This window comes from Podospora pseudopauciseta (assembly GCF_035222475.1).
Source record: "Podospora pseudopauciseta strain CBS 411.78 chromosome 5 map unlocalized CBS411.78m_5.2, whole genome shotgun sequence".
In the NCBI taxonomy this organism is placed as follows: Eukaryota; Fungi; Ascomycota; class Sordariomycetes; order Sordariales; family Podosporaceae; genus Podospora; species Podospora pseudopauciseta.
Window position 1 is genome coordinate 1,135,181 of NW_026946666.1, and position 15,440 is coordinate 1,150,620.

At 52.7% G+C, this 15,440-nt stretch overlaps 6 protein-coding genes across 6 annotated transcripts; 3 read left to right on the forward strand and 3 right to left on the reverse strand.

The window, feature by feature from the left end:
• Window positions 1-8: 8 nt before the first annotated feature.
• Window positions 9-2,119, reverse strand: nop56 (Nucleolar protein 56). Its single transcript, XM_062913847.1, has 2 exons — window positions 1,763-2,119; window positions 9-1,675 (listed from the first exon to the last, which is right to left on the reverse strand). Exons 1-2 carry the CDS (start codon window positions 1,930-1,932, stop codon window positions 298-300), a joined length of 1,548 nt encoding a protein of 515 aa, XP_062764094.1. The 5' UTR covers window positions 1,933-2,119; the 3' UTR covers window positions 9-297.
• An 85-nt stretch (window positions 2,120-2,204) lies between these two features.
• On the forward strand, window positions 2,205-5,823 carry QC763_512940 (uncharacterized protein; the record flags this gene model as incomplete). The annotated part of the gene is made up of 3 exons (XM_062913846.1): window positions 2,205-2,755; window positions 2,847-5,472; window positions 5,526-5,823. The coding sequence occupies exons 2-3, from the start codon at window positions 3,374-3,376 to the stop codon at window positions 5,821-5,823; spliced, it is 2,397 nt and encodes a 798-aa protein (XP_062764095.1). The 5' UTR covers window positions 2,205-2,755; window positions 2,847-3,373.
• Window positions 5,824-6,572: 749 nt separating this feature from the next.
• QC763_0082710 (uncharacterized protein) lies at window positions 6,573-8,780 on the forward strand (the record flags this gene model as incomplete). The annotated part of the gene is made up of 2 exons (XM_062906136.1): window positions 6,573-6,859; window positions 6,911-8,780. 2 exons carry the CDS (start codon window positions 6,573-6,575, stop codon window positions 8,778-8,780), a joined length of 2,157 nt encoding a protein of 718 aa, XP_062764096.1.
• Window positions 8,781-9,105: 325 nt separating this feature from the next.
• On the reverse strand, window positions 9,106-12,873 carry QC763_0082720 (uncharacterized protein). Its single transcript, XM_062906137.1, has 4 exons — window positions 12,465-12,873; window positions 9,868-12,263; window positions 9,433-9,815; window positions 9,106-9,367 (listed from the first exon to the last, which is right to left on the reverse strand). The coding sequence occupies exons 2-4, from the start codon at window positions 10,539-10,541 to the stop codon at window positions 9,336-9,338; spliced, it is 1,089 nt and encodes a 362-aa protein (XP_062764097.1). The 5' UTR covers window positions 10,542-12,263; window positions 12,465-12,873; the 3' UTR covers window positions 9,106-9,335.
• An 84-nt stretch (window positions 12,874-12,957) lies between these two features.
• On the forward strand, window positions 12,958-13,504 carry QC763_512915 (uncharacterized protein). The gene is made up of 3 exons (XM_062913845.1): window positions 12,958-13,128; window positions 13,193-13,250; window positions 13,309-13,504. The coding sequence occupies exons 1-3, from the start codon at window positions 13,108-13,110 to the stop codon at window positions 13,458-13,460; spliced, it is 231 nt and encodes a 76-aa protein (XP_062764098.1). The 5' UTR covers window positions 12,958-13,107; the 3' UTR covers window positions 13,461-13,504.
• Window positions 13,505-13,617: 113 nt separating this feature from the next.
• Window positions 13,618-13,959, reverse strand: QC763_0082740 (uncharacterized protein; the record flags this gene model as incomplete). The annotated part of the gene is made up of 1 exon (XM_062906138.1): window positions 13,618-13,959. One exon carries the CDS (start codon window positions 13,957-13,959, stop codon window positions 13,618-13,620), a length of 342 nt encoding a protein of 113 aa, XP_062764099.1.
• Between the last annotated feature and the right edge of the window lie 1,481 nt (window positions 13,960-15,440).

A 15,440-nucleotide genomic window follows, 5' to 3' on the forward strand; every position in this document is an offset into this window, starting at 1 on the left:
TGTCTGCGACGGGTATGTTACATCAGAAGGAACACAGGAAGAGAGCATGGCGTCTACAAAAAAAGCTTTACTACACACGAGAGTATCCCCGAAAACTCCAGTTGCCAAAGATTTTGCCCCGAGAAACCCATAGAACTCCAAGAAAATGAGAAAAGGAAAAAAGGACATGATCAAAAGACAGAAGATGACCAGCCAAACCAGACGAGAGGCTCGCGCTTTCAAGCAATGTTCAGAGCCCCCCGTTCTCAGCCAACCAGTCCAGCACAGCAATGCAAAGCAGAAAAAATGCACATTTTCTTACTCAGCAGCCACAGACTTTCTCTTCTTCTTCTTCTTGGAAGGCTCTTCCGCCGCGTCAACCATATCGACGTCCTCGGCACCGACGCTCTTCCTCTTCTTGTCCTTCTTCTCTTTCTTGTCTTTCTTCTCCTTCTTGTCCTTCTTGTCCTTCTTGTCCTTCTTATCCTCCTTGGGAGCCATGTGGTCGACCTGCTCAGAGTCGATGTCCATGCCTCCCTCATCGTCGTCCATAACGGCCTTGATGGCCTTGTCCATGGCATCAATGTTCTTCATTGGCTTCGTGCCCTTGGCGTACCACTCGAGGCGCTGCTCGATCTGGTCGCGCATCACCTCACCGAAACGGCGGGTTGGGTTCTCGCTGAAGTTATCGATACGGGAAGCGATCGAGCACTTGTTGGCAAGATAACGGGAGATGCGGCCCTTGACCTTGGGACCGGCCTTGCCAATGAAAGAACTTTGGTAAAGGAGACCGTACTTGGGAGTAGCGCCCTTGGTCTTGAGAGCGCGGAAAAGAGCCTTCTCGGCACCGAGAATCTGGAGGGTAGAGGCGGGGTACTTGGCGAGGTTGGTCAAGGAACCGGCGTGGGAGATAAGGCGGGCAGCAACGGGAGTACCGAGGATGACCTGGAGGTTAGGAGCAACATCGCCCATCTTCTTGTCGAGGGACTCGGCGAGGATGCGTCTGTAGTCGGCCATCTCGGCCACGTTGGAGGCGAGGTCCTTGATCATGGCAAGATCAGTCTCGCTGATGTCCTGACCCATGGAGACCTTGGCGGCCTGGATAACGGCCTCGGCCTTGTCCTGGTCCTGGTTGAGAACGTTGGCGATCTCGTCAACGCTCTCGTCAGTGAGAGTCTTCTTGTTGCCAACGGCGAGGACCATCTTGGCGTAGGTGCCGTTGTCGGAGACAATGCGGATAAGTTCGGGGAAATGCCAGCCATACCACTCTCTGACACGCATAGCGCCCTGGTTGATACCCTTGTCGAGCGCGTCGAGAGTCGCAATGCCCTGGATGATGTGGTTGTCGTTCTTGTGGACGCTGAACTTGACCTTGGCGCGGGAGTAGGCGTGGCCAAGACCGAGCTGGGCACGGTTGATATCGCCCTCCTGGAGGCCCTTGAGGAGTTTACCCGCGTGGACACGGATGCCACGGAGGAGAGCAGCGACGACCTCGGAGGTCTCGGCGGATTCGCACTGGACACCGGTGAAGACAGAGGTGATCTCGCCTGCTAACCTCTTGTCGACGACGCCCAAAACAATCTTGCTCTTCTTTCCGCTGGTCTGGGGGAGGTTGAGTTCGAGGGTGTTCTTGAGGTGGTCGGGCATGATGCCTTCGGAAACGAGGTTGATGGCCTCCAAACCGTGGGCGGCAGAGCTGTTGGACTTGGTGGTTAGTGGGGGGAGAAACTCTTGTTTTTGCAAGCGCGCGTCGCTCGGAGTGCTGGTAATTCGATAAACTCACGTCCATGGGTTGAAGCTGCGCAACTGGACCATCTTGCCAAACTTGTCGAGGCTGGTCATGGCCTCCTTCACCTCGGGGAGCTGCAGACCAACACTGTCGGCCTGGTGCACGACCTCAAAGAGGGCAAAGCCGACGGCGCTCTCGAAGAGCAGATAATTGACGGCCACCATTGTGACTATTGATTTCTCTGAAACTGTGGATGACGGAGGAAATGCGCTGGTGGCGGGAGTACCTTGCGCAATTGATCAATTCCACCAGTCCAAGTCGGCGTGTTGTCGATAGCGAGCTGGGATATTTTTTCTGAGCACTCTGAAGTTTTGAAATTTTTGCGGCAAGCTGTCGCGCACGAGCCATGCGGTGTGGGGTCGCGCCCGTCGCTGGTCTTGGCTTTTCAGCGCCTCTACTTTTATGGAAGCCTTGGAAGTTAGGCATTATTTTTTGGCCACTCTCCAAAACGACACTGCCAGCCGACAAAACAGCCACACAACTGCCCCCTCCTCGGCGCCAACTCCACAGGGCTCATCAGCCACTATCAACCAAGGAACTGTCGCATCCCATTACCTGTGCTACCCCAGATCGGATCCCCCGGACCGAAGTTGTCTCAGCCCTACGGCCTTGATTACCACCAGGAAGTCCATCATTGATCATTGGTCCTTTTGCCGATATCTCTTTCCGTTCTCAAAGGCCCAAATGCGAGCTGCGTCGAGCTATAGCTGTGTGCATGCCTCCAGCAAACATGGCCATGGATGGATGGATAAGCAAATATGCTGTGATATTCGTACCTACCGTATGATGCGAGGCGGGCTATCTGGTACACCGCATCCCGAGCTTTGGTGTTAATGTCCTTTTCGTCTTGGTCACGTTGGTCGTATGCACCTCGAGCTGACATTTCACATCTCGTCGCAACCTCACAAATCGACCATGCTTCATTCAGCACGGACAACGGGATGCGACACAGCATACGGATAGCAGAACTTCCAGATGCCACAGCAGGTATTATTTCCAGTATACCGTCGTGTATCATGCACTGGACATCAGGAGATTGGGGGCACCCAAGTAGAGCCTATGGCTGACTACTCATCAGCACAGTAATGAAGGCAGGTCGTCAAGAGGCAGCCTGCAGGCACGGCACCACCACCACCAGCAAGGGGGTCCTGTAATTGGGGTCGATCTTCACAACGGTGTCTTCAACCAATCAGCACGTCAGCCACGGCCTCTACAGCCCCCAACACGATCCAGTTGTTCGGCGTGATTGCACCCCCAAGCCCACTACGACGTGATAGGCAAGCGAGTCTGACCCCCAACAGTGTGCGCAGCTGCGACAAGCGGCCCTCTTCACCGACCCCCTTTTCAGCCCTGCGAGGACACACTGCCCTCCTTCATATAATGGATGCATACATCATGGTTGCCTTGCCCGGGCCTGTGTACCTGGCAGTTTGACGGTGCTCTTGTGTAAAGGTGTTGTCTTGCTCGGGGGCCAAGTGAAACCAGTCAACCAACTGGTCTTAAACCCCGGCAATTGAGAATCCCCGCCCTCGAGTCACACTCTCCGCGCTTTCGTTGTCAGCTCTCCGTGTTGAACTCAGCGCAGCACAGAACGAGGCAGACATCATGGACTCCAATGAAGCCAGCCGAGAGGCGCCCCAAGGATCCAGCGCCGCTCTGGATGGAGTCTCTGGCATCGCCTTACCAAGACGAAGCGGCGCCATCAGACATGCCGCCGGTAGCCGGCCCATTCTTCCCACCTTGACACCTGGGGTGGGCAAAAACACCTTTGTGGCAACGCCCATTCAAGAAACGCCAGCCGATGACGACCCGAGCAGACACTCGTGGGTCTCGTTCGTTTCAGCCAGCACGGCCAGGTCCTCTGCAGTGCCAAGCATCTTTTCTCAAAGATTCTCGACCTTCTCGGCCTCTACTCGGCAGTCAATTCGTCAGTCCTTGATCGAGTCTCCCATCTCAGCCATCAGCCCTTCGTACAAGAGGCAGGACAGCATCAAGGAAGAAAACCCCTACTTCTGCACCTTCTGCAGTGATTCCTTTGCAACAAAGGAGGAGTGGAGGCTGCACGAAAATGACTACCATGACAAGCGTGAGGTGTACGCCTGCAGCACCTGTTCTGCAGTGTTTCGACGGGCCGCTTCGCTCTGGGACCACGAGAGTGACGTGCATGGAATTAAGCCCACAGATGAGCTTCCCCAGCCAGCACGTTACTCTCCCTTACGAGCTGCCTGGGGTTGCGGCTTCTGCGCTGCCCTCTTCAGATCCCGTACGGACTACCTTGACCACGTTGGGAATCATTACGACGAAGGCTCAGAGCGGGTGCAATGGCAGCACTCCCTTGTCATCAAGGCTTTGCTTCAGCAACCAAAGGTAGAAGAAGCATGGGTTGCCTTGGTGGCAGAGGAGGAGACAGCGCAAGGAGCAAAACTGCGCTTCATGTGGGACGAGGGCAACAGCGGCCGACTTCTCGATGCCGAAGAAGCTTCCACATTACAAGATGTCCTTGAGTTTTTCGGAAACAGTGCAGTGATGGAAGCGGAGGAAGTTGCCCTCATGGCGTATGACCTTGCCCAAAAGCGGGTGGAAAGAGATGTGAGCAGGGATGTGAGCAGCGTGCTGCCGCAGCGTTATGCTCGACAGGACCCAGATGAGATTACAGAGGTCGATTCTATCTCACAACCTGAATCGTCATCCGCTAGTCACCGAGAATTACCACGCTCGGTAGACGACATGTCTCTGGCCATGTCATCCAACCTTGACATCCCCTTTTCTTCAAATCTGGCCAAATCAAGCTTCTCATCACTGATTGCGGACAAGATTGCTCGAGAGTCTTCGGCACCAATGCCATCAGCAACCGTTGGAGACAGCATTGCGAGACCCTCCTCAGTACCAGCTGTTCTTTCTAAAGCCCGCCCTGCTCCTAGCATCGCTCTTCGAAACGCAACAGCACGAGGAAATCTTCGTCGCATTGATAGCGGCCTTCCAAGGGCACCTACGCCTCAGCCTGACCAGCGCCGAGGCAACACCCCGCCACGCCCAAACCTGATTGCCAACAGAAATGGCATAGCAGTAATGAGCCCAACTCAAGATCCATCTACGACTAGTCACCTTCCCGCACATGTACTTGTTGCTCGAGCGAGCCCGCTATCCTCGATCCGCCCACACACAAGCTCCAGTACACTCTCAAGCCACGCAAAGGACAACGCCAAGTGGCTAGATGACAGCACGAGTGAGACAGTGTCGGAAGACAGCATGTCGGACACTGACTCTTGGTTGGAACATGACGGTTTGTCTGCAGCAGCAAAGACATGGAGATCGACCTTCAACCAAACAGTAGAGCTTGGCATGGGAGCACTTTGGACGCGCTATAATCATGGCTGGAATGCTCTTATTGTGCAGTGTGTGGGCGAGGCAGGAAGAAGTAGCAGCTCCCCGCACTACCGCGACACGACGGGGAGGGTTCGAAAGGGGACCTCTTCCAGGCAAAACAAGAACCTGCGGCCTGGCGGGCGCTATCCAATCGATGATGAGGACGAGGACGATGACGACGGTGAGGGGCAGCGGCCTGGTTCATCGCTGTCTAAGCGAAGTTCTTTATCCACAAAAAGATTTGCATGCCCCTTCCGTAAGCATGATCCACACAAGTACAGCCTTCAGGAACATGAAGTGTGCGCCGTCAGATCATGGGGAACCATCTCCAGACTCAAGTAGGTGGCTCTGGTCTCGAGACGGTGAGCAAAGGCTAACAAACCCTATCCAGAGAGCATCTTTATCGCCGTCACTACAAGATCCACTGCCAACGATGCAAGCAAATGTTTGGGGATTTCAAAGAATTGCAGGGCCATGAGATGTCACCACAGGGGTGTGAGCTCGTTCCCGGTCCGCCGCCTTGCGATATTTCAACCCTCCAAGAAAAGCAACTGAAATCACGAAAACACAATGCCCGGCGAAAGACAGACGAGGAGAAGTGGGTAGAGATATACCAGCTTCTATTCCCTAACGAGGAAATACCATCGTCGCCATGTGAGTGCATCCATCAGGATCCAACACTCGCCTAAAGGGAGGTTAGATCGCTGATTTTGATGCCAGATCCCGAAGTCGCCGAAGATATGGGCCCAATATCATCCGAGGCCCAATCCAGCATGCACTTTCAGCACTTTCTTCTCCGCACCTTGCCGAGCCTTTTTACGCAGACTGCGGAGGCGCAGTTTCAGCGACCGATTGCGCCACACGAAGCACTGAGGATGGACAGTATACCGAAAATCATTGAAGGGGCGCTTCAGAAGGCTTTCCTGGAATGGGAAGCCAGGGGCAATAATATTGTCTCTGCGGACCGTTCAGCTGTTTCAATGAGCTTTATACCCGAGATCGTGCCTGAGATGGTACCTCTGAATATTCCATACAGCTATGCGCCCGCGTCGACCTACCAGACACCCCCAATGTCAGCCGCTCCCAGCGCCGACCATAGCTTCCTCTCTGGGAACCTCGCGGGCATGGGTGGATTCACGCCAGACACAAACGATGACGACTCTGGGTTCGTGGACAATAGTTTCCAGTTCCAGCCAGGGCCACCAGCCACCTATGCTGGGTTTGTGCCTCAGTATGATACTAGTAGCGACTGGCAGACAGGCCTTGGGCTGATGAACGTCGGTGATACCGACATGGGGTTTGGGAATAATATGAACGTGGGCGGTCACTATCCTGGGTTTTCACAGGGTTAAGTCTTGGACGGGTCGACTCATGTTACTGCCGTTGTAGAGAATCTAGCGCAAGCATTCTTTTACCCACCTCCCTACCTACGTCAAGAATGATTTTACACCAGTTGACCAATCGAATCGCACTAATAAGCATCGCATTTGCTATACCCCTAACCCTCTTTTGGAACGAAACACCTGGCAGCAATCGACTCGGCCACCAATACACGGACTGGCCTGACCATTCAAGCAAAAACGCCACATCACAACGACGATTAAATGAAGCACATCTTCTCTTCAACACCATCAAAACCTTCTCAGCAACCATGTCTCGCAAGCTCAAGCCGAGTCTTTCCGTGGCAGTCAAAGGCTGGTCAGTGGAAAGATACCAGATCTGCGGGTAAGAAACCCGCACAGCCGCAAGAATCACGCCACTAATTCAATCAAACAGTGATCAACAACACAGTCTCAGCCGAGGTCGCCGCGGTGTGCTTCGTGTACAAGACAAGCCGAGCAATGATTTCCGTATCTACCGACCAACAACGACTACGGGGCTGCAAATCAAGTGTCGAGCGATACCACCGGGATTCCTTAACGCGATCATTTACTCCAAGGATGCGAGAGAACCGGGCAGCAGCAAGAGACCTTTTACCACCAATGCCAAGAGAGCGCACCAACTAGATGGGGAGCTAGACGAGCAAGCTGGCCCGACTCTCTTGCCCGAGCAACAAGATGTCGTCGACCATGCAGTTGCCGGTCACAACATCTTCTTCACGGGGTCTGCAGGATGCGGGAAATCAACCGTTCTCCACGAAGTGCGCAGGCGTCTCGAAGCCTTGGGCAAGAGGGTTCATGTCGTGGCACCGACAGGGATCGTGGCTTTAGCCATCGGTGGTTCTACGACCTGGTCTTTTGCTGGCTGGACACCAAATTCTAGCAGGAGATCCCTGAGGGAGCTCCGCAAGACAGCCAAAGAGCATGCAATTACCAGGAAATGGTTGCTGACCGCAGATACCCTCATAATAGATGAGATTAGCATGATCGAGAACAATTTCTTTGAAAGATTCGACTTCCTGTTGAGGAACGTACGGAGTAGTCGCAAGCGACCAGCCCAGCCATTTGGTGGGATTCAGATCATCGTCACCGGAGACTTCTGCCAACTCCCGCCCGTAAAGCCCTTTGAACACTGCTTCAGTTGTGGAAGAGAAACGCAGACACTGAAAGAGGGTATCGAGGAGCAGCCACTCACCGCCAAGTTTTGCGCCTCTTGCGGATTTATCTTCAGAGAGGAGAACAAATTCGCCTTCAGCAGCACCGCCTGGCACCACTGCAAATTTAAAAACATCCATCTGAATACCATCCACCGCCAAAGAGATCCGACTTTCATCTCCATCCTCCAGAAATGCCGGCTTGGAATTCCATTTTCTACAGACGACGTCGCGGCGCTCACTTGCCTCAAACCGGGCGTTTCCCCTGACAATGCCGTCAAGCTTTTCCCTCTCCGTGCCGACGTCAGGCAGGCCAACGAGAAGGCTTTCCAGGAACTCCAAACACCACCTATCACCTTTACATGCGAGGATTATTTTGGGCGTAGCGAGGATTATTTTGGGCGTAGCGAGGATTATTTTGGGCGTAGCGAGGATTATTCTGGGCGTAGCAAGGAAGACTCCCTCAAATACGGCAAGCGGCTTTCCGACGGAACGCTCAAGTGTCTCGACGACCACCGCTTCGAGAGAAAGCTCAGCTTGAAAAAAGGCATGCGTGTGCTCCTGCTCAGCAACTTGGATGTGGAAGCCGGTCTTTACAACGGCAGCCAAGGGAAGGTTGTAGGCTTCGAATCCTTAACTTTCCCAACCTACCTCGGCCAAGTCAGGGGAGAGTACGCCACACTCAGAAAGAAACTGATCAGCGATTTCGCCTCGGCACACGCGGAAGAAATGAGACGGTACGGCCTAGGCTGGCCCATTGTTGAGTTTGATAATGGACACACGGAGACTATCTATGCTGAGTGCAATGTGCATGCGGTTGGGTATGAGCCTCCTTACTGGCTGGCGTGCCGGACGCAGATACCACTCACGGCGGGGTATGCGTTGACCATTCACAAGGCGCAGGGGATGACGTTGGAGAAGGTTATTGTGGACCTGTCGAAGGTGTTTGAGGAGAGGCAGATTTATGTGGCGCTTTCGAGGGTCAAGACGCTGGAGGGGTTGCAGGTGGTGGGGTTGACGATGGAGAGGGGAGGATGGGGTGATGTTGAGGGGGCTGAGAAGGTGAGGAGGTTTTTGAGAGAGACGTTTGGGGATGAGGCGGTGACATACTGACTGGACAGTTGGTGTAAATGTGGTGGAGTTTGAGCAGGTACCGAGCAATGTACCTGAAGTGTCGAGTACATGTCGGTTTAGATGTTGTGGAAATTCGACAAGATATCACAGTATCTATGAAAGTGTGGTCTGAGTGGGATAGCTCCGACAGTGTCAGGTGTCAAGATTATAAAGTGTCTCTTTATTTACAAGAAGATACAGATTGCAGTGAACTCCAATGGACGTAATGTTCGAGAATCTGCGATGAAAAGAAATGACATAACCTGGGTACCTATAACAGAGTATATCTAGACTGGACTCCATCAACCGGTCATCAAATACTCATCGATACTCTTCGTCATCACAGGCAAGCAAGCTTTCAGTGCTATTCTAACAATGGTATGATTCAAGGCCGAGAAATATGATGCAACAAATAAGCTAGGCGCAACTCGAAGATATTGGCAAGAAAGATTAAGCTGCGCATTCTTATGAACCTAAACGAAAGCGAGCGACAAAAGCCCATTTTCTTTCCCTCTTTTCTTCTTGGCAGCCTCAACAAAGAAGACAGTCAGCCACTCAGGCACCAACACCAGGAAGAGCGGGAAGCCCTATTGTCACTCCAGTCAGCACACATTCACACTTCAACATCATCGTCAACCAGGGTCAAACTCACAGCTGTCATAATCCTCCTTCGCGTTCGGCTTGACGGCGCACCGTCTAGCGTTGTCCAAGCTCTGCGTCCTCAAGTTGGCGCAACTGGCGCCGAAGCAGCCAGAGGTGTCCATCGCCCTCTGCAAGCTGTCGTCCTTCCAGCCAAAGACGTAATCGGCGTGCTGGCCGAGACCAGTAGGGTCGCCGGTGGAGAGGACGAAGGGCTGGGAGCCGTCGGCGGGCCAGTCGGCGCGGTTGGCGAACTTGGAGGTGTCCCAGAAGACCTCGTACATGAGCTGGGGGATGCGGACGGGGTGGGAGGCGGGGCAGTTGCCGCCGAGGGAGAGGAAGTCGGCTGGGCCGGAGGTGGGGTAGGCTACGTGGTCTTGGTGGTTGGGGGTGTCACTGAGGAGATGTTAGATGCGTTCAATATGGTTGTGAAGACAAAGGGACATACAGGTTCTTGCCATCCCAGCAGGTGGGGAAGTGGATGTTGGAGCGGATGCCACCAGGGCAGGGCTTGGTGGGGAAGGCCTCGGTGTCATAGTTGTTGTCCATGCAAGGAGCACCAACATCACCCTGGTGGTTGGGGCCGGAGTAGCATCTGAAGCAGTTTTGACGACGGAGCTTCTGGTCGGGGCGGGAGCGGACGTTGGGATCACCGACGAGCATGCGGAAGCCGGGCTTGAAGGCCGTGATGCGGCCGGGCTGGGCCGAAACATAGTAGATCAAAATACCGCCGTTGATCTGGGTTGAGAACCTGTCGTTGAACTGCAATGGGGCAGAGAACTGGGGGACCCGCTTGTAGGACCCGTTGCGGGCCTTGAAGTAGAGGTTGGCGGTCCAGTAGTTGGAGAAATCGTCCGCGAAGGAGCACGTTGTGCAGGTGGAGTGTTGGGCGATATCGTCGGTAGGCATAGTGGCGTTGAAGGCGTTACCACCAATAATTTGGTGGATGTGAGGCGAGGGGATCTGGCCGGGGTTGACAAGGGGGTCGATGCGGTCGATGACGAGTTGGGTGCAGCCGAATCGAAGCATGGTCAGACCGCCAGGGCCACCAAACTGGGGGTTGGGGCTGGCCTTGGGGGCCGCCTCGGCCAGAGCCGCAAGGAAGAGCGACGTCCAAAGCATCTTTGCTTTTCTCCTTGGTCTTGATCTGTGTCTGACAACAGCAGCCTTCGCTGGGAACGATGGGAAAGAGGTGGTGACTGTGGAACAGTTGCTGAACCGGAACTTCAACCAGGGCGATGATGATGGTCGTTCGGGGGATCACATTTATATCTCTTTTCTTGGGTTTTCTTTGGAGCCGCCAAAACGTGGTATTCTCCATTTCTTCCAAGATTGTTCCATTCGGAAGCAACTGCCGTCGTACCAGACGGACTGTGTGAAATGCCGAGCACATGGCAGCCATCTGGCCGCCAGTACGGGGTCGATATTGAAGGCGACAATATCCAAATAGATTTGGCGGGTGATAGAAACCTTTTCGGCGGCAATCCTCCCTTGATCGCGTTGCGTGTGGGGTCAATAAACAAGGTACCCCTTTTAGTGGTGGTTTTGGCATCTGACCAATTGGAGGGTGCGGAACCGACGTCATCCAGGGTGGTCTCCCCTGATCAGGCTGAGTATGCGGCAGATTTGTGATAGGACAGCCAGTTCATATACAAGGAGCGTCTATACAATGACTGGGCAGGCAAGTTCTAGGAGTTGCCACATTGGGCAAAGAGAGACAGGTCTCGATGCAAAAGAGTGGGAAGGCCAAGAGGCCGAAACATGACAGGAGCTGGGGTAAATAGATGAAAGCCATGTGGTATGCCACACACAGACCTTGACTTCGGCGGCTGTGATGCCCACGTTGCCACTGCGGCAACGGGCACACATGAGTAGCGAGGACTACAGAGGTTTGTGGTTGGAAGGATAAATTCTACCGTCCAGCGAAACGCTACAGCAAAACGTGGCATCCCATCGGGCGGCCCGAAAAGAAGAGGAGGGATCAACCTGGGTAGATGGAAGGTGAAAAAGGTGGGAAGCATTGGTGTGATGTGATGCTATGCTGGATGTGGGATACCGGGTCCAGTGAGTTGGGCGGTTGAATGGGTCCCGGTGGCTTTTTCTGTTGTCCGTTTATTGTGTAGCACACAGACATTTGTCTAGTGTAAACTGAACCAAATGATCTCCAGACTGTGATATTGATCGTAAGAGGGATGCCGAGATCGCTATGGTTAGTGTACGGTCAACAATCTCTGCCAGCCTGGTTTCAGCCCGCTCATGTTAATGTTGGGCCGCTGTCTGCCAAGTGTTTCGCTTTCTGACATGCCAGCGGCAGTCGTGAGTAGCAGGCACCACGAAATCTAGAATCTTCGTCTCGGCCCAACATTGCTCAAATATATTGCCGTCGAGACCTTCACGTGAACTCAGAAGGCGTTGATCCAGTCGATTTGTCAGGAGACGCCAACTCTGGTGGTCTTTAGCGTGGTGTTGACATCATCTGTGCTCTTTAGATTGAACACCTGAGAGGTGTTAGAGAGACTGATGTTGACTCTGGAGTCTTCCAAGACGGCCTGACTGCCACCCGAGCATGAGCACGAGAGCGCGCAGATGTTCTCGCAATGTATTTTCGGCTGTCTTTTCCGAGTGTTCTCCTTCGTGACCTCGCTTCAAAAGAAACCGAACCTTTCCCTGCAGAGCAAAGCAGCTGGTCGCTCAACCTGGTCACCATTTCGCGCTTGCTTGCATCGCTAGCCGTTGACGAGGCCCTTGGTGTTTTGTACCTCTTGCCGAACTCCGGTTTCGAGGCTGCCATCCTTTCACCTGTCTCCCAGTCTTTGGTCCTGTGAATATTCGCGCCCTCGATCTCTATAACTCTGTTAGTCCAAGGCCAAAACTGCTAGATTACCAACGGACAAAGCTCAAGGTAAGGTTGGGCAGCCCCTTCGCCTAATGGGTTTCACCATTCCTGCCATGAAAATTTGATACCCATAAAGACTTTGTCTTTGTCACTGATCTAAAATCCCAACATCAGCCTTCAGCTCTCCGTCAAAAAACCAGTTAACTCACATACCAAACACTCCACGTGTTCACGCCCTTTTCCTTCCATTCGTACCCCAGGTCGTAAAAACCGTTGTGTAAGTCACATTTGGGTTATTGATGTGCGGAACCCCAGAAGACATATTGCTTAATATGTTCAAGTCGTAATGCCAAACCGGGACAAGTGGTCCAGTGCAACCCCTCACCTCACCCTCGGAAGAAGACCACTCGTGATCATCAAACGTGGTAACCGTTGTCTTGGCGACAACCCTAACCCTTCTCCTGGCTCGCCCCTTTTCACCCCCTGAGTGCCCAGGCCTCGGACTTGAACTCGGAGGCGCTGTTGCAAATTAGGAAAGCATGTAGTCTTGCTGGTTGAGTTTGAGCCTTAACAATTGCCTTACCGTCAGCCTCTCTGCAGTCGTGATACAAGCCACATTCATGGCTGCATTCTGCAAGGCTGCGCCTCAATGAGATGTGATGAGGGGGAGAGGCCGCCGGGGTTGGACCGGATAAATGCACGGGTTATTCCGCGCCATTCGAGATCAACATCTATGCCAGGATTGAGTTGGGCGCATGACCCGTGATATTATTCACGATTTGTGAGACATAATTCTGGAAGTTGTCGAGTCTCTGCGTCAGAGAGGGCAATAACAAGCTGCTGGTTATCATCATGGGGCATCTTTCCACCATTGTATGCTCAGTTTCCGCTCACTGACCTATCTTAGTGACTTCTGATCATGCTTACATTCCCACAGGGGCAGACCATCAAAGATGTCACAGGCAAATTTATGATGTTGATCGTGGGTGCAACCGGTAGGACTTTACTCAGTGAAATCAATCTCTCAACCCCTTTACTAAGACTACCGCAAAGCGGCAAGCCGAGCCTCTCACGCCGACGGTGTTGACTGCGTACCGTACGACCCCAATGGTCCACCACCAAAGAAGGGGGCCGTGAAAGATGTTCAAGTTGCGGAGGAACATATCGGATCAAATGGCAAGGCTAAAGTCAAATGGTACGAGTAGTAGTAGATCTTAATTCCAGCTAACAATGATAATAACATGAAGCTTCATGAAAAGAGTGTCTGAAATAGTTGGCAAAAGAAGAAAGTTTTCATCATCCTCCTCCTCCCACCTCAGCCATTCCAAAATCCAATACCTTCCCGCCACTCATGATCCCAATCTAGCACCGCACTTGCGTAACAAAAGCCCCATTGTAATTCACCTGCCTGTTGGGAACAATAGCAGCGCCCACGGCAGTATTCCCGTTGAAAGCCTGGCAACGGGCGTTACTCGGTCCGCTGACGATAAGGGCCGAGAAGAGGGGGCCATTGCGGTTGAAGACGCCGCCTCCGGCGCGGATTTCGCGCTGGATAAAGGTGGTTTGGCGCTCGATCTCAAACTGGACCCGGACGACGGATTGGCGGGCCTCGAGGGCGGGCTCAACCTCGGCCGCTGGGGCAGGAGCGGGAGCCGCGGTGGCGAGGGTGATGAGGAGGGTGGTGAGGAGGTTTTTGAGCTGCATTTTGATAGTTGGAGGTGGTAGTTTGGTTGGCTGGGTTACGGAAGTTGGAAGAGGATGTTGACAGGAATAGTGATGGTGGTGAGGATGGAGGGAGGGTTGAGTACAAGTCAATGGTGAGTTATATACTTGCCATCCAGCTTGTGCTCGGCAAGACATTTTTAGGATGCTATACGAGTCATACCAAGAGACTGTTGACACATGTAGACATCGCCTCATCACCGGAAGAGGAAGGACCCGAGCTTGTGTCATTGTCGTTGGCTCTCGTTGGGTAACCAGTTCGACATGAATAGCATCAAGACCTTACGCGTCGTCGGAGTAGACACTAGCAAAAAATGATGCCAAGCATCCCTTTGGCAGTGTCCATAAGGTAGGTGATCTCGATCATGATTCGCCAGTGACCATTATTCGCAAGAGGACACAAGAGAGCATGTTTATCTGAGGTCAGACCAACAGTCATGGTGTTGGTGCTGGTCGTCGTCAAAACTATTGCAATAGGCTTACCGTGTTATATTGGACCCAGAGTTTAGTTCCTGACAAACAGTCCCTGATTTTCGCTGCGCTTCCGGACAACCTATAAGCAGATGACGCCACCTAAAATTGACCTGTAATATTCCCGTTTTCCACTTATGGTGGGTATTTTAGTTGGTATAAGATGGAGCCTTGCATCTCTTCGGTCAACCTTCGGAGAGAAAGTGGCTCGTTGTCAGACAACATGTCAGCTCCACTCTAAACTTGGCATCATTGCATTCCCTTGGGACCTCGGATGGTAAGCACTCCGCATTCCGTCATCCTTCTTGTGACACAGTGCCAGACAGGTCATAATGGGGGCCAGAGGCAAAATAAATAAGGCATCCACCCATGGCACCTACTGGTAGTGAAACAACCGAAACTGGCAGTAAGGAACGGCTTGACTGGATGAAGCAATCGCAGAGAATATCAGGCTTCTCAACCAAATATCTGAACATGTAATCTAGAGCATAGATACTTGGGCTTTTGCTAAGACTATTCTCACCCGCTCTCGTAACATGTTCTGGATGTGTCGTAAATTCAATAGATATGCGCTGATCTCACATTCCAGCTCTGTGGTTACACGGCAGCTGACTACCAAGCACCTCGAATGGAAGTAGCATACCTCCGTAAGGCGCTAACCTTGAGTGAAAACTTTGTGCGGTCACTATTCAAAGCAGAAAACCACCAGGTAAACACTTCAGAACGAGGCGTGATAGGCATGATAAGTGACCCCTGTTTCTCAAAACATTATTACTTTTAGCACTGGCCCTGATGGAAGCGAGGCATAGTACTGTTTAGGTAGGTAAGATAAGCAACAAGTCTGTCCAGGCACAGGGGGGTCGATGAGCTAAGTGGGCCAAATTTTTGCGTGAGCCAAGTTAAGCTCGGGGTAGGCTCGATATACCGACTTACAAAAGCGTGTAGGGTCTTTTATTCTAATACAAATACTGATGATAGTTAGGTTTATAGTA

Coding starts and splice junctions, on each gene's coding strand:
- nop56 (XM_062913847.1), bottom strand. CDS start 1,932: ATGGTGGCCGTCAATTATCTGCTCTTCGAGAGCGCCGTCGGCTTTGCC. Junction 1,676..1,762: donor CGCAGCTTCAACCCATGGAC/GTGAGTTTATCG, acceptor CAAGTCCAACAG/CTCTGCCGCCCACGGTTTGG.
- QC763_0082720 (XM_062906137.1), bottom strand. CDS start 10,541: ATGCTTTGGACGTCGCTCTTCCTTGCGGCTCTGGCCGAGGCGGCCCCC. Junction 9,816..9,867: donor TGCTGGGATGGCAAGAACCT/GTATGTCCCTTT, acceptor ACATCTCCTCAG/TGACACCCCCAACCACCAAG. Junction 9,368..9,432: donor GAAGGAGGATTATGACAGCT/GTGAGTTTGACC, acceptor GAGTGACAATAG/GGCTTCCCGCTCTTCCTGGT.
- QC763_512915 (XM_062913845.1), top strand. CDS start 13,108: ATGGGGCATCTTTCCACCATT. Junction 13,129..13,192: donor TGGGGCATCTTTCCACCATT/GTATGCTCAGTT, acceptor ACATTCCCACAG/GGGCAGACCATCAAAGATGT. Junction 13,251..13,308: donor GTTGATCGTGGGTGCAACCG/GTAGGACTTTAC, acceptor ACTACCGCAAAG/CGGCAAGCCGAGCCTCTCAC.